This window comes from Exophiala bonariae, assembly GCF_035927105.1.
Source record: "Exophiala bonariae strain CCFEE 5792 chromosome Unknown scaffold_18, whole genome shotgun sequence".
NCBI lineage: Eukaryota > Fungi > Ascomycota > Eurotiomycetes > Chaetothyriales > Herpotrichiellaceae > Exophiala > Exophiala bonariae.
In genome coordinates, this window is record NW_027042493.1 from 509,834 (window position 1) to 535,120 (window position 25,287).

Below are 25,287 nucleotides of genomic sequence, written 5' to 3' on the forward strand. Positions count from 1 at the left end.
GTTGTAGGTGTTGGACGAAGTAGGGTAGAGGCTGGAGGACGAAGTCGAGGCCTGGACAAGGTTTATAAGGGCGGCATCTAAAACCTCGCTAAAGCGGTAATATGCCAAGTGGTACAATAGCGGCAGGTTGGCACAAGTCGCTTTCATCAGTGCCTTGTCGGCCTGCCGCATTTTACGATCCGTAGCCATCAACCCCAACTCCAGCAAATTACATGCTTTCAGGGTGCGATAGAATATCTTACAAGCACATGAGCTCCTTAATGAAACTGGAGCAGAAGCGGTAAGGATAATCCCCTGCTATGGCGACATCCTCGTGCGCTTGATATGTAGTTGTCTTGACTCCACGGAACCCATCACTAGAGAGAGAAAAAAAGTCATGAGCCCAGCCAAACTCCCCTCCACGGCGGTGAACACACTGACCTCACACACTGGGCCCGTCAACGCCATCTCCTACTCCTCGCTCGGCGGCACCTACATCCTGACCGGCTCTTCGGACCGCCAAGTGCATCTGTCGCGTAGTGAGCCCACCAACCCCGAGAAACCGTCCGGCGCAATCCAGAAATACGCGGCGCATGGCTACGCCGTGCTAGACATCGCGGTGTCGCATGACAACCAGACATTCGCAAGCGTTGGAGGCGACAGAAGCGTGTTCCTCTGGGACGTACAAAACGCGGACGGCACGGTGCGGCGTTTCGGGAGCAACACCAACCAAGGGCATACCAGCCGAATCACGTGCGTTGCATTCGCGGGAGACGGGGACGGTGTAATTGTCAGTGGGAGCGACGATCGGACGCTGCGGCTGTGGGACGTCAAGAGCCGAGATGCGAAGCCGCTGCTGGTGCTGGAGGAGGCGAAGGACGGGGTTTCGAGCTTGCTGGTCCCGGATAATGGATATGAGATTGTCGCGGGTAGTATCGATGGGAGACTGAGGGGCTATGATGTCCGGATGGGTAGGGTCACGGTCGATGTGCAGCCAGGCCCCGTGACAAGTCTGGATCTCTCGAGGGATGGTAAGACGATTCTCGTGGGCTGTCTCGATGGCAGGATCCGCATGATGGATCGTACGGATGGGACTTGCTTGAGAGCGTTCCCTCCCGAGGGGAATGCTGAGGGCTATCTGAATGATGGTCTACGGCTGAAAAGCTGTTTTGCTGTCAATGAAAGTCTGGTCTTGAGCGGCAGTGAAGCTGATGGCAAAGTACACGGGTGGGATGTTCTTTCCGGCAAGAATATTGGCAGTATCGATCTTAACAAGAACCGCAAAGTCATCAGTGTTGTCAAATGGCGAGAAGGAAGTCAGGCTCAGGGGAGACAAGGGCTGCTGGCAGCTGGTGGTGCTGATGGGGTGGTTAAGGTTTATTCTCAGGGCTGAAACTGGAGCCATCCGAAATCTTGGTATCATTTCGCTATGCATTCCATTCCATCCAAACCATGAGACAATATTGGGGCTGAAAACGTCGTGCTGCTTAAGTCAAGCTCGCCACTTTTCTCATACCATACTCCAAGGCTTCAACTGCAAGGTCCAACTGGCTGGCCTTTACTATCACCGTCCCAGCTCTAGCTGTGCTCAAGAAGGAGATATCGACTATTCCACCGTCGTTCCCATTTGTTGCCGCAGACTGTGGACTCCAATCGAGTTCGTCCACCTCACTGCCAGCTTGGGCAAGCCTACCAGCAACCCCACAAACGATGCCCGTGGCTTCCATTGGCAAGTCCCGCAGATCAAGTGTGATCGGGATTAATGCATCCTCCTCTGATTTGGCGCCTAGCAAAGACCCTCCCAGCCTCGAGAGAAGTCTATGCTCCAGGAGAACAGAAATCGGCTCTGAACTTGTGAGAGTGAGAGAAAGGAACCTGGCCGCAAAGTCAGGCAATTTGCCATTCGAAATTGCCAATGACTCGAGCCCGAGCCCAGAGCCATTAATTGAGGAAGTTTTCGTGCTCGTGGTGGTCGTTAGTGACGATGTAGAGAGAAGGACTTGCAAAAGATCAGATTTCAGTCGCTCATCTTTCTGTGAATCGTATTCTCGGCTTCCGGCACAGCTCATCAGGAGCAAAGCTTCGTCTACGACAGGTTTAACGTTATTGCGGGTCAATTTGGTGAATGTTCGGATCTGCAGCTCTGGTATGTCCTTTGCAGGAGGAGTGGAGGGAGTGGAGTGTTCATGAAATGGCGAAGTAATTCTACCACTCTGGGTCAAAGTTGGTGAAGATGGCGACAGTTGTGAAATAAATGCGTCAACGGTCTGGGAGAAGACAAAGCCTCGCTGCTGGAGGGCCGTCTGGACCGTGCGATGCGATCGAGATGGAACCAGGATGTAGTCCGAAAAATATGTGGTGATGAAAAATATGCTTCTATAAGTTGATTTCTTAGTTACCACTTGCTTCCTTTCCAATTCTTCAGGGCATACTAACATTCCAGCCATGGCCAATGGGGATGTCAATTCCAAGACTCGTTGACCTGCATCGAGCCCTTGCCCATCCACCTGTATGACGATATAGTCATCCTCGCTGATCTGAATGGGTGTCTTGCCGTTGTTAGACAGTCTGGCATTGTGGTAGAGAGCATTCAACGACTCCGCGACTGGCCGGATGAACCTGTCTGCCAGGTACCTCGAGCAGATGACGGAGCACTCTACAGGAGTGATTGACACGTTCAGAAAATCATGGCGGTTGGCCCATGGGATCTGGGATGCGTCCTCGTCATGGTCTTCTCCGAAGAGCAGACGTAAGATGGGTTGTAAACAGAATGAGTAGAGCTCAATCGGGATGTGAACCAAGACCAAATGTGTTTCCTGACGGTCAGAGAATAGAGTCAGTTGGATGTGCTTGCCTTTGCATCCCAGCCACTTGCACTGTCCCAGTCTGTGCTATTGGGGGGATCGAAGGGTGGAAACTGGAACATCTTTGACACCGTTGTCGTTGCCGTTCAAAGAGGTTGCGGTGAGATCGATTGTGAATGAAAGGTGGTTGAAGACTTACTAAAAACGATATTTGCGCCGAGATCAGATTCATGGAATTTTCCATTGCGCAGAAGTGCTTGCAAGATGTTTGTTCTGAGCTGTCACGGGATGGACAGCAGATAAAATACAACGAAGAGGAGCTTCTCAGAATCGAGAATGGGATATGTGGCAAACCGATGCCAACGTTAAGACAACCGCCAATGCAATGATATGCTTTTTTGATATAAATGCTGGACACAGCTAATCGTGAACTCTTATGCAATTTGTCATATATGGCCAATGGGCGCATATGGTTGAGAGACAAAATCGCACCACTGCAGACTGGCAAGGGGAGCGTCGAGTGTAAGACCGTAGGGATAATCCATATATCTCACAATGGTAACCGCGCTCGATCTATGATTAGTTGAGACGCGGCCATGTTTTTGAGGAAACGCAGATTATGCAGAGCAAAGTCCTTCTGTGAGACAGGTCGTGGAGACTCAAATCACATGAGCAACTGAATGGCGATGACGCTGATTCTCGGTTGCTGGATTTTGGTCAGAATTCTGATAGGGAAACGTCTGCGAATTGGAAATACGTATGATGAGATCAAAGTGTTGTCACGTTTCCGGTGGCCACAAGGCGGGTTTTTCCTCAACTTGCTACTTCCCGTAGTTTCACCACAGTGGGAAGGAGGAAGTAACCCAAGTTGGGCAATCACGAGGCACACGTTTGAGCACCAAGCAATTCGGAGTGGACTATTGTGGTCGAACTGAGATTGCAGTTATGTGATCGGGAATATGCAAAGACGGATCGTAATACCGTATCTGAATGGGCTTGAAGCACAATGGGTTGAGGCGTCAGTCATGTAAGCCTGGACAACTGGTCAATGGACAAATGGATAGATTTCATTCTGAAGGCCTGAATGATGGATGAACTGCTGAGATGTGATGTAATGTTAACAAAGGCGAATACTGGTCTAGATTGGAATGGATAGCGTGGGGGATATCGGAGCCCAGTTGGTCTCACCAAAAGGCTGGAATGTGGACTTTGTCGAGGTGGTTCAGGAACACAGTTCTAAATAGACGAATCGAACGGGCAGAATGGTAGGCACATGTGTGAATGGAAAAACAACCCACGGAGCAGAGGCACTAAAGAGTGCAATGGATCAAAGTGAAAAGGGTAGGGGGTGTTGGCAAGAAAGCTGGTTCGTCGAATCCCGTGGAGACCAAATGACATGCATTTAATCCTTGCTTGATACGGAGTAATGCGCTCTGCCCCCGACAGGTACGGGCTCAATCCCTCATGTCGTCTTGCTTCGTTGTAGCACTATTCTGCGGATATCTCGGTTTGGAATTGCCATGACATCATGTGATATTGAAAGCCGTGAAGTTGGTGCATGGTCTGGAAGAGGAAGACGATTTTGAAGAGTAAGAAGGAGGCGTTGCAGGAACTCCCGATTGCGATTGCGGGGCTTCAAGCAGGGTCGAAGTTAGCTCGGCATCCAGAGCCAATGACACCAATTGCTGCGCTTTTATCAACCACCTCCCAAAGTGGAGCGATAACAGCCCTTCTTTGGCATGACAATCCAGCCTGACTCACCAGTATCACCTTGCCCATATCTCAACTACCGTTACCAGGCCATTTCTCAACAAAACATCGGTTCTTTGGGAGCACAATTCTGGCTCATGGGGAAACCCTTACCCACGACCATGTAACATAATATCACCTCAAGCTCCTCTGTCTCCTCTTGTTGTTGGACCCCGGCCTCCTCCTCTTGGTGGACCTCCTCGTCCTCTCCCACGACCGCGGGGTGCGTTAGGGGTGTTCAAGCTGGCTGGCGGTGGAACATTATTCTGAGAACGAGCTCGGAAGTTGGGATTGTTCTGAATGACGCCTGTAGTAGCATCACCTCGATCAACAGATTGATAGCCGCCCCGAGTTGCATGAGTCGCCATTCCACGTGTTGAGCCACGATTCGACGCAGTTCGGCCGTTGGTGCCATTGGCCTGGTGTGCATTCGCATAAGAATTGTTGCTATTTCGGAATGGCAATGTCTGTGATTGCCCTGTACCGTTGTGTGCACCTCGACCATTTGGCTGACCAGCCACGGCTCCACGCCAGGAGCCCCGTAGCGCAGGTGGTGCTTGCGCAGGTCGATACTGCCCCTTGCCATCGATCCCAGGTTGTCCGTATCCAGAAACGGTGAGTGGGGTTGTCATTGTGCCATTTGTGTTTCGGTTGGCACTTGCTTTGGACGATGCTAGCACTTGACGGTGTGTGAGATTGAGCGCCGACCAGGTTGGAACAGTTGAGCCACGAAACGGGGAACAACGATCTCCCAGAGATGTTCCGCTCATAAATGAAACATCAAATACAATGTCCAAGAGAGTTTCTCTGCTTGTCTGTGTGAGCCCGACAACGGTTCCTTTGGAGGCTATAGGCACTTTGCCAGAGTCAGCGACATAAATAATCCTATCTCCAAGGCTGAATTTTTGGCCACCAAGACGCCATTGCGCGTCTGATGGTTTCAGAAGACCATTTCGAGGAACGCCACCAAGGGTCTTGTTGATTGAGGGTGGCTCTGTTCGGAGTGCTTCATCCGCAGCGTGTTCAATTCGCTTGACAATTTCCGAGTCTAACTGTTGAGCTTCTAGAGGCACCTTCTCGAAGCTCTTGGACTCAATGTCTTTCAACCAGGCCTGTATTTCCCTAATCCTAGACTTGGCAGTTGCTTCATCACCAGGGAAGTAGGAGGTTGCTGGAAGCATATCACCTTGGGGGTTGTTGTGAATGCCAGCAATAAAGTCCGGGAATTTGATCATATATTGTTGAATGAGTTCGATTGCCGCACGACTAAATTCCCATCCACTTTCACTCTTCCGTGAGTAGCCAAGCACCTTGAGTTTCTTCGCCTCGAATTTGAGATTCAGGCCTAGATTGACTCTGGCTCCATCAACTGTGACAGAGAAAGATGAAGTAATTTTGGCCAACGCGAGGCCATTCAAATTCAGGCTGCGCGCAATCTGATAGGATGGTGTGTATGGGGACAGCTTCTCTGCTTGGAGAGCGATCTCACGCCCAAACTCTCGTTGCTGCCCTTTGGACATTGCAACGAGACATTTCGCTTTCCCACCTTCATGGCCGGTCACACTGAGTGGCCGGCCATAAGCATAGTCCCCAAGGAAGAATGCATTTGTACCGTCTGGGAATTCCTCCTCGATTGGAAGGGCGGCTTGCTCAATGAATCGTACATCTTCGCTGATAACACGATCGACCACAAGTTGTGCGGCATGAATGGTTTCTGTCCCTGGAAGCTCGGCGAACTCCTTGACAGTGGATCCATCATCGAGCTTCTTGAGTCCTTTGAGCATCTCGACTTGCACAAGGGTCTCAATATCACCGATCAGCATTCCAAGCCTCTTGCTGTACCATTTGTCGATACGTTCCACCTTCTTATGGAATTGGTCAATCTCGTTGCCAGAATGCTCAGTTGCTTTTACCTGACGAGGCCCATTTTCGTTTAAGGTATAGTCGAACAACTCATCTGAGACTTTGACAATCTTGGCCTCTTGGAGGAATGGGTATCCAACATAGACGCGTTGGTTCAATAGTTGTTTGGCATATTCGACCTTTGTGCGCGCTTCGGTACCAGAAAGTGTGATAACCATGCTCTCATTACGACTGTCCTGCTGGAAAACACTGACCCCATGAAACCCTAAGGAACCGGTGAACGGAAGGAATTTCACGCTCGGAAAACCAGCCAGAGCGGCGGCTCCAAGCTTTACACCATCAACCAACCCTGCATATGGTTCGAGACCATCCATGGTGGGAAGCTCAAATTCATTCTGAATGCAGTGACAATGCGGAAGATCAGGGAATATGCCGATGAGCGATGAAGGATAGGTGTAGTCGATGTCTGGGGAGTAGGTAAATTTCAGACTGACTCCAAAATCGTTGCGTCGTTTCTCGTCGTCGCTAAGTAGTTGGTCTTTCGGTCCCATGGCACTGAGAAGTCTTTTCTCATCGATGAACGGAATCTTGACCACTGCTTCCCAATCCTGTTTCTTGCCATTCATATCCAAATTGAAGTCACGTGGGTAAAAGTCGATGATGGGTGAATCCTTCGATGTCATCAGCTCATGGTAGACTTCGGGTACGATCTTCTTGCTTCGGTCTGGTAGGACACCCATGAGCTGTTGGAATGGCCTGAATGGTTGACCCAAGGTGAAGTCCAAGTTCGCGCCAAGACCTCTTTTGACGTCGGATATCATCGGGGAGTAATGCGAGGCGTAATACCATGGCCAGGAGGCAACACCTCGGTAATAGTAATAGAGCACCCACTGCAGACCTTGGACATAATTCTCTGTCAAGATTTTCAGTTCTGCCTCATTTTCGATACCCCAAGGGTACTTTTCTTTGTAATAAGTGTCTTTCCACTCCAAGAATTTCTGATCGTATTTCTTCTTCATATCTTGTTGGGCTTGTTCATCCGTAGCTTCCTCAACTTTGGCATTCTCATATCGCTTCAAGATTCGCATAATCGCCAGTTGAGACTCCTCATCTTCAGAGTCGTCGTCATCAGCGTTGGTTGATCCTGCCAATGTATCTGGAAATTGGAGTTGGATGAATCGGTCGCCGTTGGAATTCTCCTGAGTTGACCATTGCAGGTTGAGATCTGCGGCAAGCTGCTGAACAAATTTGCGGTCTCTTGCGGGGAGGATAGACGGCAAGTCGAGCGGGATCTTGGTAGTTTTGTCTTTGTTCACAGGTGAGATGAAATACTTCTTGATCTCTTTGAACAATTTCTTCTGCTCGGGCGTAATTCTGACTGGCCCGCCCCGGGCTTTGATGGGTTCGATCTCGGCAGATTGATCTCTTTTGGCGTTGATCCATTTGGCATCGGAGTAATCAGCCTCGAAGAAGCGATGTTCCACCTCAGAGAACTCGTCCAAAAGTACTTCGAGACGCTTCAAATTGATCACACCATGTTCATTGATGTAGCCACCCAGCGAGGGAAGAATCTTTTTGTATTTCTGAAACATGAGCGCCAGCGCTCCTTCATTGATGTGTAAATTCGGAAGATTAGGTAGGAAATCGTTGCCCACAAAGAATGCCATCAAGATAAAGTCATCGATAACTCGTTCCAAATCGTAAGGGAAAGTGAGAGCGCCGTCTTGTTGTAATTCCTGAAACTCAAGTTCAAGATATTCTCTGACAATACATAAATGCATGAGATAAAAATTCTGGTGTTCGAGTTCTTTGGATTTCTTGCCGGACTGACGGCCAAACGTGACTTCTTCACGTAAGAGACAGAAATGAGGATCATGACTAAGAAGTCCCAACATGATGAGATCAGCGTCGAGACCGTACAAGCAGTGGCGGACATTGGGGTCGTAACCTGGCTGAGCTTTGGCCTGACGAATGTATTCCATGATCTTGTGTTCTCCTTCACCAGGTACTTCGTGGCCTGACAGGACCACCTCAACACCTTGCCAATCGACATCTTCAGACACCTTCTTACTGATGAAGTATTTTAGTTGCTTCGTGAGCTTGGCCATGAACTCAGTGCCCGGAGTGATGCAATTGCTATCGAATGGATCGTCCTTGGGCATTTCAAGACCCTCTTTGATAGCCTTGTCGCGGGCCTTTTCGGCTTCGAGTGCAGTTCGGAAACGACGAGATCTTTGCTGGTTCATCTTTGCTCTTGGTGCCACACCATCAATGGCCATGAAGAAAAGTTGCTTTGGTTTGATTTTTCCGAAGAGGTGTTCGATGTAGTTGAATATGGCGATGAACATCTGATCCTCAGTCATGCGAAAGGAGACGGAATCAGAATCCTTGTGGGTACAATTGTGAATGATGCCATTCATATCCAAGTACAGACAATCGAACTCGGGAATTCTGTTCTCGGCAATCAATTGCGAAATGGCAGGATAGCGTTCGCTGAGCCATCGAAAGAACTTTGGAACACCCATGGTGGCGGTGGATGCAGTAGCAGTAACAAGACTCGGTGTCGGTATGAAGAGATGTGTGTAAATCCAACCTTTTGAGTTACATGTAGTTATATGACACCAACTCCAAGAGAATGGTAAAAACGAAGAAAGGGGATTGATGGTGATATATGTTGTGATTCATCAGGAACCGGCCGCCTCACTTGGTGACGATTTTGAATTCGAGGTGAGGTCCTATTCCGGGGCCAGAAATGCCAAGAACCACTTAAGTCCAAGCTAATCCATTTTGGGACATCTTCGCGCCCGCGTTCTGCTGCGCGTGTTTTGGCTTCAACTGAACTTGGAGGCTGGATTGCAAGTCAACCATTATTGACTTGTATTGACGACCTCCCCCCAACAGCACCTAGAGCCCAAGCAATCCCTTGAGCCGAAGCATCTTCATCCCTTGAACTTCTCCCGCCAAAGACTCACACGATTGCTCCAAGATGGCTGAGGAGGACGAGAATTGTACGTCCTCTCCACATAATTTCAAACTTCTCATCTAACAACCCTCTAGTGAGTGAAGAGCTCAATCATGATGATGCTGAGAACGAACAAAAGGTGATCAACGAAGAATACAAGACATGGAAGAAGAACGCCCCCTTTCTCTATGATATGATCCTCAGCACAGCCTTGGATTGGCCCACCCTCACAACACAATGGTTTCCAGACGTCTCACAGTCAGTGTCTCGATCGCATTGATGCCTTCATCTACTAATTGACGTCCCAGAGTTGAGGGTACAAATTATTCCAAACACCGCCTATTGATAGGTACCCATACTGCCGAAGGCCAACCAAACTACCTCGAGATCGCACATGTGCAGCTGCCAAATGCAAGAAAACCCGATGTCAAAGACTACAATGAAGAGACAGGCGAGATCGGGGGCTATGGTGGCGGCCCGTCAAAGAATCAGATCGAAGTCAAATTCAATATCATCCAAAAGATCGATCACCCTGGTGAGGTTAACAAGGCTCGCTACCAACCTCAGAATCCCAACATCATTGCAACCATGTGTACGGACGGCCGGGTGCTAATATGGGACAAGACGAAGCTCAGGAGTGTGCCGACTGGAACCCCCGATCCGACCATAATCTTGAGCGGTCATGAGAAGGAGGGGTACGGACTCAGCTGGAGCCCTAGGGATGCCGGTCACCTGGTCACCGCCAGTGAAGACACGACGGTCAGACTGTGGGATATCACACAAGCTTCCAAGACAAACAAAACCTTGAAAGAGAGCCGCAAATATACACATCATGCCAGTATCGTCAACGATGTCCAATACCATCCTACACTTCCCAACTTGTTTGGAACGGTTTCCGATGATCTGACGATGCAACTCATAGATCTCCGGCAACCGGACACCACGAAGGCTGCCGCGGTATCAGGAGAGGGCCAACACAAGGATGCGATCAATGCCATCGCGTTCAACTTGGCAGTAGAGACTGTTGTCGCCACTGGGAGTGCCGATAAAACCATTGGTATCTGGGACCTCCGGAACCTCACTCACAAAATCCACGCTCTGGAAGGTCACAACGACAGCGTGACGACCCTGGAGTGGCATCCCTTTGAAGAAGGTGTACTCGCATCAAGCAGCTACGACCGACGAATAATGTTTTGGGACTTGAATAAGGTGGGCGAAGAGCAAACACCTGAAGATAGTGAAGACGGTCCACCCGAGTTACTGTTCATGCATGGAGGACACACAAACCGAATTAGTGATTTCTCTTGGAACAAAAACAATCCATGGGTTCTGTGCAGTGCGGCCGATGATAACCTTATTCAGGTCTGGAAGGTGGCTGATGCCATTGTGGGCTCTAATGATGAGGATGTGCCGATGAATGAGCTGGAGGGTTAAGTCAAGAGCATTGAGCGCTTTGAATTGCAGCTCAACCTTGAAGTACAGCACACTTCTCTCATACTAGTTCTCATGCTCAGAGATCTGGGTTTGGAGGGACGCAAAATTATTGGGGTTCGTAGCCAAAAGGGCATAAATGGATGGAAAAGCGCAGCGTTCTCTGCGCCCACCTGGAAATATCACGAGAATTCTTGCTTCAATAACGGAAGAGGGAGCATTGCTTTGGCATATGAAGGCAGAATAAGGACAAGATCAAGTCAAATCGGGAGCCTGTTATGCCCAGCACCATTGAATTGGCCAGTTAGGAAGGTCAATTATATGTGAATCGTTTCAGGAGACATTGAAACAAGTTGCAATATTGTCGTGTTTGATGTCCTGATTAGATTCGTGACATTCCTTCATAGACGCCGTATCCGACACGAGGGAATTGAACTTTTGAAGTGGCTGTGGCTACAGGGATTTTGAGGCTGAGCATCGATGTGTCAGCGGTTCGCCCAACATCAACCTACGAGAAACCACCTAAAGTAGTACGGAGCACCAAGTATTAACGAGGTGGCAGCGTCATCAACCCCCAGCTGCCCCTCCGTCCTTGATCCTCTCCACACCTAAAGCCAATTACACCAGGCGAGCACACCTGAAGCGAACGACGCCTTATTTCGTACCCATGTGGAAAGGTTTGAGCTAAAGGCTACCATGTTTTTGTTCTTCACCTTCATCCCAACTAGATACTCCATGGTGAATCAGGCATCAACGTTTTCAACCTGAACCATATCGGTCTTGTCCGCCAATGGCTGCCACACACGCTAGATCACAATTCTCCTAGATAACTCTGTCAGAGGCCCAGCAATATATCAGTCGATCGCATTTGCCTTTTGCCCTTGGCGTTCCGTTGAGAGTTTCATGCCTTGATTCAAATCCACTCGGGATGGTTGGTGTACCACGAAGCAAAGGTTGCAGAATCTGTGTTCAGCGGCGTGTCAAGGTACTGTAGAAGCCTTCTTTCATGCTGGAACACCGCTAACATTAATTCTTACAGTGTGACTTGACCAGACCTAAATGTAAGTTGATATAATCGATGGTCCTTGTGTGTCTAGAACCCTGTGATGTTTATTGCTTCACGTAGGCAACAATTGTGCGAAGGGTAACCGGCCATGTCCCGGATACGATTCGAACCTCAGAATTCACGATGAGGGTTCCAAACTTCGCAAGAAGTTCGGGCAAAATGAACTTGTGGTTCGGAGCGCAGAATTCGACTTCACGTCGCCTGCTACCAACAAAAGCACACCCAGTTCCGGTGGCCCTTCGTCAGAATCATCCCCAGAAGAAATCCTTGATCTGGTGGTAGGAACAAATGAATTTGATTTCGAGGCAGCCGATGCAGTGACCATTCTCCGTGCGGAGAAGTTGCTCCCTAGCTACAATGCGTTCTTTCACTTCCTCGAGCATGAAATAAACCCGGTCGCCAATTTCGATCAATCACTCCAGGCCGCGAAAGGGCTATCCGACTTGACACTTTATACTCCAATATATTCACCATATCTCGTCCAGGAACAGCTCCTCAACACTTTTACATCAGCCATTGGCGCAGCTGGCCCACAGACACTCCCAGCTCAGATGCAAAACCATCGTCGTTGGCTGTCACGATTGCCTTCGCACTTTGGACAGACACTACTAGATGCCGCTATCCGTGCTGTTTCTATGGTCCACTTTGGTCGAGTCACCAGCTCTGACCGCATGGTTGAAGAATCAAGACAATTTTACGGCAATGCATTGCGACTGCTCAACAAGGCACTGACCGATCAAGGTGAAGGAATGGCTAGCGAAACTCTCTCAGCCACTGTTCTTCTTTCTTTTTATGAAATGTTTGCATCGGCGTCAAATGCTTCGTGGCTGCGACATGCTGGCGGTGCCGGGTTACTCATGCGTCTACGTGGGCCTGAAAGACATCGCTATGGTCTTGATCGAGACTGTTTTCTCGCATATCGTCACACCATTGTCATTGAAGCTTTTCAGCAGGATGAAGAGTGCTTCCTGGCGAAGCCCGAGTGGATCGAATTGGCAGCACAGATCCATCAGGATTTGCGCGTTTCAGCCATTTCAGCGGATCGCCGCGAAATTTTTGACCTCGGGGAGGAGTTCTATCTGGAGAATGTCAACATCCCAGGTACATTTCGGGACGCAAGGAATTTGGAAATCATGAAGTCATCCTTGTCAACTGATGGCTACTCGGATTTCAAGGAGGCTCTTTTGGAGAGGACTCGACAACATCGATACGCTCTCAAATCGATCAATCTACGTTTTCGAGCAGCACTCCAGAAGACCGGGCTCGAGACATCATCGCGTATGACAAGCGATCGAGTCTTCCCATTGCAGTACGTCTACGTCAATGTCTTCATCGCATCCAACAACGTTGGTTACTGGACAATCATGCTGCTATTGAATATCATCTTGAAAGAGGCCGAGAAAGAAACTCATCCAGAGAGGCATGGCCTCTATGTCATGGAAAACCACGAAATTGCGATGGAGATATGCCGCACCACCCCCTTTATGCTGACTTCGTCGTTTCTTGGACCATTCTTCATCACTTTTGCCCTTAGACTTTGCCTCATGGTCTTCGAGCCAGGGGATCAGAGAGACTGGGTTGTCAGAAAGTTGATAGAGATCGGTGCAACACGGATTAGCATGGCTTCTGATATTCCAGGCTTCGAAGTTGGAACGTCTGTGAAGAAAGATGCTCATACTCCAGGACTGGTTGATATGTGACCAAAACATCAAGATCACTGAATTGGCCAACTCTGCACAGTATATCATCCGAACTTGCAACAGATCATCCCGTACCCTGGCTCAAGGTTTCGAATCAATTCACTCTACTTCGTACATCCCTCAGAGTTCTTGCCTTTTACGGTCTCGGACATTGCGCACCGATACGAAAAGTAGTGCCGCGGACTTTGCGTCGAAAAGTTGCCTAACTGTTGGCGTGAGTATTACTAATATTCCACCCCAAATAAACACCACGCCACCATCCAACGAATCACGACCAAATCAAGCATTTCCATGTCCAATGTACGAAGTCCGACAATCACCAAGATCAATACATCACAGCCCTCTACTCAAGCATCCCTACAAGAATATAAAATCATTGATCTCTTCAGTTAGGTATTCAATTTGCCAGCAGGAGGGCATATACAGAAGGGACCAGAGTGCGTTACATTACCAGCCGTTGCCAAATTCTAGAATCCATTCTAGAGTTGCTCGACTCGTCTGCTTAAAACTGTAGTACGAATTTTGTTCTCACCAGCCATGAGCACACACGCTGCCGTCGTCACCATTGGGCCCGGTCTCCCTCTGGAAATCCACCAGGTCAAGACACCCAAAGCGATCGGGAATCAGGTCAAATTGAGGACTGAATGGACAGCTTCCACTCCATTGGACCTTCACCAGGCCGATGGCGGGTTGCTTGTGAAGAGTCCACAGGTCCTCGGAGATGGATTTGGGGGAACCGTCGTGGAAATCGGACCAGAAGTCTCCCGTCTCGAGGTTGGGGACGTTGTGTTCGGCTTTGGATGGCGAAGCCAGGAGGAGAAGGCACACCAAGAATATGTGGTGACGAACGAGTATCTCCTGGCCAAGCTTCCCACGGGCTTCAGTTTGCAAGAAGCCGTCACTCTGCCGAACAATTTTGTGACGGCCTGGCATACCTTGACCAAAGAAGCAGGGCTTAATCTGCCTTGGCCGAAGCCTGAGAACCACAAGCCGCAGACAAGAGATCAATGGATTCTGGTTTGGGGTGGGAGCTCGAGCGTCGGCCAGTATATCTTGCAGGTGCTTAAGTACTATGGCTACAAGAACGTGGTTGCCACCGCCAGCAAGGCTCACCACGAGCGATTGAGAACTTACGGTGCGAAAGAGTGCTTTGACTACCGAAATGGAGATGTCAGCGATGAGGTCCAAAAATTCATAAGTTTGCAGTCCAACGGCAACGGACATATCTCGTTCATCGTAGACTGCATCGGCAGCCGCACTTCAAGCATTTCACCTATATCGAAGATTGCAAAACCCGGTACCGATGTGGCAATCATGTTACCAGTAATAGTCAAGGATGCCGCTGTTGGTATCAAGCCAGAACTGTCAATGGACGTCGATGAGGGAGTGTCATGGGCAGATGGTGTGGAGCGAAGGGGGGTGCGAACGCACTTCTATCTAGACAATCAATTCCTGGCGGACAAATTACAGCCGGAGATCATGCCGTCGTTACTAGAAAAGGGCGTGATTAAACCGAATGATCAATTGATTGTGGAAGGGGATACATTGCTGGAAAGGGCGGAGAAGGCATTGTCCAAGTTGCGCAATAAGGAGGTCAGTGGTGCCAGGTTGGTGTGGCGCATTGCAGCCGCTCAGAATTGAAAGCTCGTCCGATGAATCATGCCGCGGAACACCAGTGATGTTTGAGATCCAAGCAGTCTATCCATATCATGTACCTTTTCTCTTGAACGCAATTCGATCAGTTTGTTCTCTTATTGATTTTCATTGGCATATTAGTCCTGAATTGAACTGATCCTGGGCCCTGAGGAATTATGGACGCGAGTCATATATATCTTGGCGATGTTTCCCACGAGTCAGGCTAATTCATCTCCAGCTGCGCCTGTCGCAGTTACTACCACTTACCAACCCTGCGCATCTTTCATCCGACGATTCGCAATCATGACTCTATGGGGTCAAGATACTGTCAAGGATGTTGCCGAATCAGTCGGTATCCTCAACCTTAACAAGGATGTCAATCAAGCACTCTGTCGAGATGTTGAATACCGAATATCGCAAGTGCTGCAAGAAGCCCTCAAACTCATGAAGCACGCGCGGAGGACGATCCTGTGGTCGCAAGACATTTCCAACGCCCTACGCATGCTCGATGTCGAACCGCTATATGGATACGAATCTACGAGACCTCTGAAGTATGGGGAAGCATCACTGGGACCTGGTCAACCACTGTTCTACGTGGAAGACGAAGAGATGGACTTTGAAAAATTGATCAACGCGCCGCTACCCAAGGTGCCGAGGGAGATCTCTTTTACTGGTGAGACGAGAATGAAGATGGCTGTGAGACCATCGCTGATTGTATTTAGCACACTGGCTTGCCGTTGAGGGTGTTCAGCCATCGATTCCACAGAATCCCACATCGAATGAAGCAAGAAACCTTGAGCTATTGCCTAAAGGACCTAATGCCAACCCTGCCCTCGCAGCAATGACTGGTGCGGACAGCACTACAACCAAACCACAAGTCAAACACATTCTATCGAAAGAACTACAGCTATACTTCGAGAAGGTGTGCAGTTCTGTGCTGGACGAGACACAACCAGAATACCAGACGGCTGGCCTTGCGAGTCTGAAGGACGATCCAGGTCTCCATCAACTAGTGCCATACTTTGTGCAATTTGTGGCTGAAAAAGTCACACATAATCTGAAGGATTTGTTTGTCCTCACACAGATGATGCTTCTCACCGAGGCATTGACAAGGAACTCCAAGCTGAACCTTACCCCCTACGTGAGCCATCTGCACTGTTACCCCACGTCAAGACGACCACTGATTGATGACTAGGTTGCATCGATGATCCCACCGGTGTTGACATGTCTAACAGGTCGCTCTCTCGGCGCAGGATCAGAATCAATGGAACACTTTGAACTCCGAGACCTGGCCGCGTCCTTACTCGGACACCTCTGCAACAAATACTCCAAGTATTCCCACAACCTCAAGCCACGAGTGGCTCGGTCATGTCTCAAGACATTCTTGGACCCCAAAAAGCCCATAGGCAGCCACTATGGGGCAATCCTGGGTCTGAAGGCAGTGGGAGGGGCAGAAGGCGTTCGCCAACTAATTCTTCCCAATCTCAAGGCGTACGGAGAACTATTGCAGGAGAGTCTACAGGATGGCAGCAAGAGGAACGACGAGGTTGAGAAGGTGCTCAAAGCGATCATCAACTCGCTGGGTATGCTAGTGGATGACGACCTTCCCACGTTGAATGGTCACGCGTATGAGCCGGCGCAGGATCAACGCACGAAACTCAATGGTCTACTGGGTGAGTTGATCGGATCACGGATAGCGGATTTGGGTCATCAGCCATTGGTCAAAGTCATTCTGGAGGGGGATCTCGCTGGTTTCTGAATAACGTGCTTACAAGGCTACGAATCACTGGTTTTATGCAGGAGATGATAGTGAAGCATCTTGCATTGGCGTTGGTCGGTGGAATTCCCGGGGGTTGAAAAGGAAGCGAGCGATTCCCGTGGCATTATTTCAGCTCTACTACCGAGTTGAGTAATCGATACTGATTACCAAAGATTGGAGGGGCAATTGAAGGCGTTTTGGGTTGGTCAAAAGCCGAAACATCGCTTCGTCTTCACGCTTGGAAGACATATTTTCTGGTTGGTGGTTTTCCATATGCATACGGCCCTGCTGGCATGAGGGTCTGGGACGCGGTATTCAAGGGTTGAAACTCGAAATGGACAGTGGGCGGACGGCTTGGGGGAGTTGTGTCCGGTCAATCGCTGCCACAACGAGGGATTGATTATGCAGGTGGAAATCAGGTTCATATCCCAGTATGACTTCACAATTTACAACCCAGTCTCCCTAGCCCAGGTACCTCTAGATATCAACAACCCGAAGCCAGACCTGACGCAGTTCCAGACCCCAGCCTGATTATTTGATCAGTTGTGCATGATTCTGCGACGGTGGCTGAAGATGTTTGTGGACGTGGCTGCGCAACTCCAAACGGACCTAAGTACCTAAGATATCGATGCCTTCTTCATCCTTCCGCACCATTTTCAGCAGTAGCACGGATACCTAGCTAGGCTCTCCTCATGGCGATGACACGGATCTCCCAACGGACGTTTGTTGAGCACCCAGGTATCCTGATCTACGGCGTACTAACCAGAACTTTTCGCTTTCGTTCCTCACGACGCTCACATCTCGCCCTCTGTGAGATGCATCCTCTGCACTACGGACTCCAACGATGACTGTATCATCACTAGTCCTGTCCGTAGTTCATCGACCAGGATTTCCATTCAGCCACCTTCAGCTCTCGAAGCGGTAAAGACCCTAGTGGCTGAGAAGCTGTCAATGTGGCTGTGCGCATGCCGGTTAATATCGCGTCCCAATCGGCAGGACTGCTTGGGTTCTCCATCGCACTCCACAAAGGAACCCCTGAATATCAACTAACGAGATTATGGGCTGGTGCTGATTCCTTGGTCCCTTTTTGATACCCGAGTATTGCTGGGCAATGCCGGCCCCGTCAGGTCGTTGGTTTCATCTCACTCAAGCGAAAACTTGTCCGCTGTCTGCGGCATTATTCTCCCTCTATCAGAGCTGTCCGGTGAGTCTTTCTGGGTTGGGAAGCTGGTTACATCCCTACCCACACTTTCATGTGTCAGGACTCAAGATCGTCGTGGCCAGATTCGACACTGACTCGATGTTAACCACACCTTGCATGTTGCAGGGTGGTTGCTGACTCTGCACTCCACTTTGCTACGGATACTCTTCCTCTGCCCTTGACTTGCCGAACGGATACGAGGCCAATCACTCCTACTTCGGACGATTACGACTATGCCAGTCAATGATTATCCACGACCGCAGGTGAGTCCACTGGATGGAGTATCCATCTGCCACCAGGAAAGTTCCGCCACTTAACGATAGGATCCCACCTGGTCCGTAACGGTTCCATATCCCACTCTGAAGAGGAAGATCCTCCTCCTATAATCCCATTTCCAACCAATCCACTCATTATTTCTTCGTCCCAAGACGCCCTACTGTGGTCCAGGACAACAGGACGACAGTGATAGTCAGACGAGGCACAATTTCCCGTACTACTGCTTACTCGTACCTTGTTTTTGATCAACCGGATTCAGCCTCTGACCTGAGGAGCGAGGACTTGGTATTCAGCCTTGGCCGTTCTTTCCCAATTCTGCAGAACGCGCTGACGTTTCATCCTCTGCCATTTCCCGGTTCGACTTGTCCCACACACCAACAAAAGGTTCTTGACTTCTTTCCAGATACCTGAGTCAGTTTCCTTCATTTTCTGTTTCTTTGCGACGTTGATCTGGTTGTCAACAAACGTTTGTTCCATGTTACTTCTGATCGCTTCCTTCTTTTCTTTCCGAATCCCAATTTGAGCTTTGACAGTTCAACAATTAAGATAACACCAGAAATGCGGTGTCAGAGTTGGGCCTTCGTTGCCTCTCTTCTCTATTCACGGCACGCCTATGCTTTGTCCAACATCACATACTACTCCGATACTCAATGCACCGAATTACTAGACGAAAAGACTGGCCCTGATGATGGAACTTGCACCCAATTCCCTACTCTCACCAAGAGTTTTGGCAGCTTCAGAGTCGAGAGTTTGGATCAAACCTGTTCTGGTAAGTATTGAAGGGTCTTCGCCTAAATCAGGCCATCTTTCAGCATATGCTAATGCGTCCTATAGTAAGTGTCTACGGAAGTGATACGGCATTTTGCAGTTCAACTATAAACCTCTACGTCGCTACGTTTGGCGATTGTCTGAACGACACCACCGTCAACCAATTTTCGGTCGATTGTCAAGATTACTCAGCCGCGATTTCTAGTCCACCAAATGTCTTTATCCCCACCAATACAACAACCACATCAGACGACACAAGTGAAGGTCTTTCCGCCGGTGCAAAGGCTGGTATCGGGATCGCAGCAGCGGCATTCGTGGTCCTTCTGGTTGCAGGTATCGTCTACTTCGTCATACGCAACAATCGATTGAAGAGAAAGAACATGCCTCACACTGGGTTTGCCGAAGCAGATGGAAATCCAGCAGCACCTCCATACTCTGAGCTCCCTCCTGATAGCGAGAAAAAGAGGCCTGTCGAATTACCCCCTCAACACATGATCCCTGTGGAAGTGGCAGGCGATCATTCATGGCCGTCACGAGAACTTGATGGTACTGCAGTGCAGTCTCAAATCAAAGCATCGGCCCTAGCGGCTGCAAAGGGCAAGCCACTCAGCAAGCGCCCATCACATTCAGATGTCACTCCTCTCAGTAATAGTGATAACGGAGCATCGACGATCGCTTCAACCTCTTTCTCCCCAGTGAGTCCAGATGATACGAGATGATTCCGGAGAAGTAGTGTATAATTCAAAAATGAAGTTTCGACCTCGAAAAATTATGCTCAGCAAAATCGCTATGTTTGGAATGTCTCATTCGTTCCTTCACGAAATGGAAGCGAGTATCACGGCAACATCCAAAGCACCAGACCTTTCTGCGTTTTACAAAAACACAACGGGTTAGTTGTCGAGCCGAACAGGGTATCAACGTCCAGTGGTTGACCATGACCTCGACAAACTCCCTCAATTCCAATCCCAACAACCTCAGTTGCTGTACCCGACGCCTCATACTCGGTAGAGGGTGCGGTTAGACCTATTCTGCCGCTTAATGATTATTAATTAACCAGGTGTCAAAACAGCTAATGCACCACGGGTAGCCAGATTTGTCGATCGAACTCAACAATTATGCAGCAACCTTGCTCTATCAAACACAGTCTGAACAGGGCACGAACACGGTTCATCCAGCCGTCTGGGTGGCTGGCGGGATCTTCCAGATCCAAGTTTCCCGTGGTGGGTTGGTCGAAACAACCCCTGTCTCATGTGGGTCTGAAGCTAGATTAGCCTCAGCCTCTTTGGTACTATCTGGCTAATGCCAACATTTTGCTGGGCATTCTCCTTTGGGACCCATCTTCATTCTTCTGACTGGTATCACACTCAATTGGACTCCGTCACATGATCATTTCGAGGCTTTTGTCTCAATCTGAACAATTCTGTTGATCGACAAGTTTTGGAAGATTTAGATAAGACCAAAGGAGTGAACGTTGTCAAGGTTAACTGCGTTGATTCGGTCTCGATACGTCACCGGCGAACTGTCATACTCCTTGAAACAGCTGCCTACACATCGAAAGCCTATCAACTCATGAGGTACGCATCTCTTCATGCCTTCCGGCGCACGGTCGCTCGCATCCGCGTCGATTTTGACCATCATTGCGTCAGTGGAACTCAACGACATTGAGTCTGCTTAATGGACGCCGATGTGTAAAGCACACCTGCCCCTTCTGACACTCCGCATTCATCTTTTACTTGAGAGTCTGGGGAGTGAGCCATCGTGGCAACTTTTCCAAATCATTGGCTTTCCGGACTCCGACTTTGCACGAGTGACTTGGAAGTGATGGTGCCAAATCTTATGGATAGTCTTGTCTTTTCCGAAACAAACGATAAGCATAGAATCAGAGGAATATCTACACATACGAACAATTGTAATGAATTCATGACCATTCCCATATAAGAGGCTGTCCTCCCATTTCTTTCCCTTGCTCTTTGCCTTTGGCTTCTTCACCGTAGCCTCGAAACGTGGATTCTGAACAGGTGTGCAACCACGAAAAGAAGGGAACAAGCGAAGTACCTCTACCTCTACTGCTCGTGAGAATTCATCACGGGAATACCAACGGAACTTTTTGCTGTGCCGTGGATTCGCCGCGTTCGGACGGATAGTACCTAAAGGTAAGTATGACTGACAGCAGTGACGTGCACGGTGTTTCGTGAAATATGTATGTTCGAGTAAAGCTTTGGGCCGTGGAAATCTCCATCTGGACGGTATCACTACCTACCTACCTACCTACTCGTAGGTAGTATGCAGTGCCGTTTAATGGGGGCCAGCCAGAGCCAAGGCTAGAGTTTGAGAAGCGCCAGCTGAGGTCGCTCGCTCAGTGCCTTCAATATTAATCATAATTGTGCGGTGGTTTTGCCGGCTAGTCTGCTCCTCTGGAGATGTGATTCAATGCGTCCATTTGACGGGGAAGGGCTGGCTCGCGCTTCCCACATGCCCTATCGGTCTGTCTATCTACTCATTCATTGGCCGGTGCCACGAGACATCCTTCCTCGTGCATCGTTCATCCCTGCGCCACAGAATGGGCTCCTTCTCTACTCGAACACTGAAAGACTCCATCCAGTCATTGGTAGCAGCTGCTGTGCTCGCCACATGACGTGAGGTCCATCTCCTCCCTGGAGCATCCTGACATGATCTGAGAGTTGTGGTTCGTTGCTGGAATGCCAAGTTCAGATGCTGGCTGAATAGATCACACCCTCCAGCTCTCAACCAGCCTGATCCTCTCTGCGCTCAGGCTCCTTCATCGTGATCGTCGTCCTGGCTATCACTGTCGTCGTCCAGATCCAAGCGACCAGACTCCTGCATCTCCTTGAGCCACCATTCGCGACACAAGGCCGCCATGTCCTTTGACTTAGAGCGGTTGTCCAATTCCTCTTTAGTCGTGGGATGCTGGACTGCAGTAGACACACTTGGTCGATTCGGCCGGCCAAGATCGAGCAGCGGGTCGTATCCTTCATCACCGACGCCCAACGCACTGACCCCACCGACAATATCATCGATTTCGTACTCATCATTCAACTCCTCGATGCGTCGTCCATACTCCCGTGGCGCGTAGTCCTCCAACGTGTCGGGCCGCACGTATCCGTACAGCATAAAGCGGACATAGTGGACGTCGAAGCGGAAGCCGCGGCGAAGTGCCTCGCGCATGACCAGCGAGTCGGGCCGCATCAGTAACTCCGGCTGCCGGCCGAGATCCTTCTTGCCGCGCTTGCCCCAGTACTCAAGGTGGCCGCGGCCAATCTCCGCCGCAGGGACTCCAAATATGTCCATGCCTGCCTCGTCCGCTGCAGGTACGTACTTGAACTTGATCCACTCCTGCATAAGCTCGTAGCGCGTCGTCCAGATGTCGCGTTTGAGGACCTGCAGGACAGTCGTGAGGCTGCGTTGTCCGAGTAGCAGCTTGCGCATCCCGTCCCGCTTCTCGCCCGAAGTCGGGTCGTTCAGACGCATATCGAGCTTGGTAAAGAAGCAGGCTGCGAAGTACAGGTCGAGATCGGACATGAAGTTCCGGTTGTGGATGGAGCCGATGCGGCGGGCATTGTCGGGGATGTCCATCAGGAACCACATGCGTTTCAGGGCCAGACGACAACGGGCAGGCAGGGGAATGCCATCCTCGGCGAACACGGTCATTAGTTCGTGGATCACTTTCTCGCGATGCAAGATCATTCGAAGCCAACGGAAGGACGGGATTTTGCGTGGGATGTTTCGCTCCGCCAGACGGATGTTGGGATGTGGCATGCGTGTTGCGGGATCGTTGCGACACATGTGATTGTAGCAGCGGAATTGAAAAATTCGGGCGGATTCGCGGGCCTTGCTGAGGGCTTGGCCGAGGATTACGGTCGTGAAGCGGGTGTCGATGATGGTGTGAAAGTCTCTGCTGATTGCGTAGAGGTTGATGAGGTCTTTGACTGGTAGGATCGACGCGAATGCAAAGACGAGTTCTGGGTACAGGAGGATAGCGTTAAGGATGTTAAAGTTGGGGTCGTTGGTGCGTTTGTACACGTATGCAGGTGGTGGGAGGATTGTGTCGGGTCTTTTGCGTTTGCGAGAGATCTTTGCCCACATGTGTGCATGTTCAATACGTCCTGGTGAGGTATATAGATTGTCTGGTACCGTTGCATCGGGATTGCTGAGGTGCAGTGGGGTGGTTTTGAAGGGAAGGCTTGTAATGCCGGTATTTGGAAGATTGACTGGTCGTCTTCCGTTGACCCACGGGTCGTATCGTTGGTTGACTGGAAGAATATTTCCTTGAGCGTCTCGATCTGTGTCAATGTAGCCTGGGCCCTGGGCTGGAGGATGGCCTTGTAGCGGTCGAGATGATTGACTCAGTGGACCAGTATCTTGATGCACACCTTGCATTGACATCTGTGCCAGGATTTGACCACGAGGTGTGGCGGATTGCTGATTTGGAGGAAACGCAGTCAAACGTTGATCCGCCCGGAAGGTGAATGGCGCGCGTTCTGTTTCCAGACCTTGTTGTAGCAGAGGTGGGTTGGACGCAGAGGTGGATGTTATAGGTTGACCACGGCCAAAGATTGAGACATGTGCACCTGTAGGATCGAGCTCCTCTACGCCATAAATTGCTCTTGGACGAGGAGCTTTGACGGCCAATCTGTCAAGAGCTGGTGTGATTGTCGAGGCACGAGATGGACTTTTGTTTTCTTGGTCGCTTTCATCAGGCTCCCCATGGTGTTCATCGCCATGATTGCTCTCGATGTCGGTGTCATCTTCGCTCATGGCACTCGATGACTGGTGTCTTGTTTGGGCTCGTAAGGTTTCATTGTTAACCTGCCTGGATCTCAGGTTGTAAGGAGGATATGAAGCAGTTGGTGGTCGCCTCAGATGTGACTGAGCGCTTGATGGTTGGGCAAGAGCCTGAGTAGAAGAGGATGAAGGCGAAGCCGTCTGGGAGTGTGTACTTTGTGTATCGTTGGGGAGAGTAGAAGATCCAGCACTGGCTGTCTGATTGAAATTGTTTGCTTCATCGTGAGCAGTCGACTTTCGAAAAGGATGAAGAAGATTTCCAATCTTGCTTTTCCCTTCTGTGAAGAAGCGAGACTTCTTCCGAGGTGGAGGTTGGTCGACCATGATGACGAACAGTGAAGCATGGACTTAAGGTAGGAGAGATATACACATTGGGAAGGATTGGATCATTTGGGGAGGGGAAAAGAGGATGGGTTGAAGGAGTTGTGTGAGACTCACCGATTGTTGGTGCACAAAAGCAGTGAATTAGAAAACTGTGACTCTCGGCACCACAATAACAAACATGAACAATAGCCCGTTAGTGGGTGAAGATGAAGACTCATGGTTGTGCCTGGAGTCCTCCTGGTTTCTATCTCGAGTTGCTGGTTGACCTACCTGATATTTCTCCCTAGTGCCACGACAACAAAGATTCTGGGGTGAGATTATTTTTACTATGGGGATAACAAGCACAGCGGTAGATCGCGAGGCCATCATACCCAGAGGCGGGCATCATGGGTTTGGGGACTCTGGGATGATATCTAAAATAGAGACCGTTGACGCGTTAAACAGTTAGACGCGTCAGTAGCAGAAATATTGTGAACCGACGGGATTCAGCTCCGACCTCTCCACCGCCAAAGGTGGCTCGCCCACTGGGCATTTGTATTTGTCGTCAGTGGCTTTGATCAAGATCTCCAACTCCTCGCGTATTCTCTTCAGATCTTGCCCGGTATTTCTATCATCTAGATGGTCCAGTCTACCAATCACTTCTCTTCGGCATGACCGCCGTGTGGAACAAGCGTGTCCCAAACCTGGATTTCTATGCCGTGGGGAGAATTGTGTTGATGGACCAACTGTCAAAGTAATCCAACTTTGGGATGATGTTTTTCCTGTCCATGGACCATATCTACTGGTAGGTTGATGATATTTACTTTCATTTCTCCATGTGACTCCTTTACACGCCTTCCTCACCTCCATGTGACTGCCTCAAGGTACGCAACACGACTTGAACCATGAATGATAAACCATGGTCACACCCACTCGATAGTTTAATATCATCGTTCTATCTTGTCAATGTAAATCACACTCAAGTTCA

The 25,287-nt window shown here is 49.7% G+C and overlaps 9 protein-coding genes across 9 annotated transcripts; 6 read left to right on the plus strand and 3 right to left on the minus strand.

Annotated features, from left to right (window-relative positions):
• Window positions 1-376: 376 nt before the first annotated feature.
• Window positions 377-1,372, plus strand: LTR84_004119 (uncharacterized protein; the record flags this gene model as incomplete). Its single annotated transcript, XM_064847698.1, has 1 exon — window positions 377-1,372. One exon carries the CDS (start codon window positions 377-379, stop codon window positions 1,370-1,372), a length of 996 nt encoding a protein of 331 aa, XP_064704810.1.
• Window positions 1,373-1,466: 94 nt separating this feature from the next.
• LTR84_004120 (uncharacterized protein) lies at window positions 1,467-2,905 on the minus strand (the record flags this gene model as incomplete). The annotated part of the gene is made up of 2 exons (XM_064847699.1): window positions 1,467-2,795; window positions 2,855-2,905. 2 exons carry the CDS (start codon window positions 2,903-2,905, stop codon window positions 1,467-1,469), a joined length of 1,380 nt encoding a protein of 459 aa, XP_064704811.1.
• A 1,767-nt stretch (window positions 2,906-4,672) lies between these two features.
• On the minus strand, window positions 4,673-8,920 carry LTR84_004121 (uncharacterized protein; the record flags this gene model as incomplete). Its single annotated transcript, XM_064847700.1, has 1 exon — window positions 4,673-8,920. One exon carries the CDS (start codon window positions 8,918-8,920, stop codon window positions 4,673-4,675), a length of 4,248 nt encoding a protein of 1,415 aa, XP_064704812.1.
• Window positions 8,921-9,381: 461 nt separating this feature from the next.
• On the plus strand, window positions 9,382-10,791 carry HAT2 (Histone acetyltransferase type B subunit 2; the record flags this gene model as incomplete). The annotated part of the gene is made up of 3 exons (XM_064847701.1): window positions 9,382-9,403; window positions 9,453-9,615; window positions 9,666-10,791. 3 exons carry the CDS (start codon window positions 9,382-9,384, stop codon window positions 10,789-10,791), a joined length of 1,311 nt encoding a protein of 436 aa, XP_064704813.1.
• Window positions 10,792-11,716: 925 nt separating this feature from the next.
• LTR84_004123 (uncharacterized protein) lies at window positions 11,717-13,554 on the plus strand (the record flags this gene model as incomplete). The annotated part of the gene is made up of 3 exons (XM_064847702.1): window positions 11,717-11,773; window positions 11,828-11,849; window positions 11,915-13,554. 3 exons carry the CDS (start codon window positions 11,717-11,719, stop codon window positions 13,552-13,554), a joined length of 1,719 nt encoding a protein of 572 aa, XP_064704814.1.
• Window positions 13,555-14,091: 537 nt separating this feature from the next.
• On the plus strand, window positions 14,092-15,195 carry LTR84_004124 (uncharacterized protein; the record flags this gene model as incomplete). The annotated part of the gene is made up of 1 exon (XM_064847703.1): window positions 14,092-15,195. The coding sequence occupies one exon, from the start codon at window positions 14,092-14,094 to the stop codon at window positions 15,193-15,195; it is 1,104 nt and encodes a 367-aa protein (XP_064704815.1).
• Window positions 15,196-15,492: 297 nt separating this feature from the next.
• LTR84_004125 (uncharacterized protein) lies at window positions 15,493-16,948 on the plus strand (the record flags this gene model as incomplete). The annotated part of the gene is made up of 3 exons (XM_064847704.1): window positions 15,493-15,862; window positions 15,912-16,330; window positions 16,385-16,948. The coding sequence occupies 3 exons, from the start codon at window positions 15,493-15,495 to the stop codon at window positions 16,946-16,948; spliced, it is 1,353 nt and encodes a 450-aa protein (XP_064704816.1).
• Window positions 16,949-18,983: 2,035 nt separating this feature from the next.
• Window positions 18,984-19,912, plus strand: LTR84_004126 (uncharacterized protein; the record flags this gene model as incomplete). The annotated part of the gene is made up of 2 exons (XM_064847705.1): window positions 18,984-19,194; window positions 19,260-19,912. The coding sequence occupies 2 exons, from the start codon at window positions 18,984-18,986 to the stop codon at window positions 19,910-19,912; spliced, it is 864 nt and encodes a 287-aa protein (XP_064704817.1).
• A 2,050-nt stretch (window positions 19,913-21,962) lies between these two features.
• Window positions 21,963-24,320, minus strand: LTR84_004127 (uncharacterized protein; the record flags this gene model as incomplete). The annotated part of the gene is made up of 1 exon (XM_064847706.1): window positions 21,963-24,320. The coding sequence occupies one exon, from the start codon at window positions 24,318-24,320 to the stop codon at window positions 21,963-21,965; it is 2,358 nt and encodes a 785-aa protein (XP_064704818.1).
• Between the last annotated feature and the right edge of the window lie 967 nt (window positions 24,321-25,287).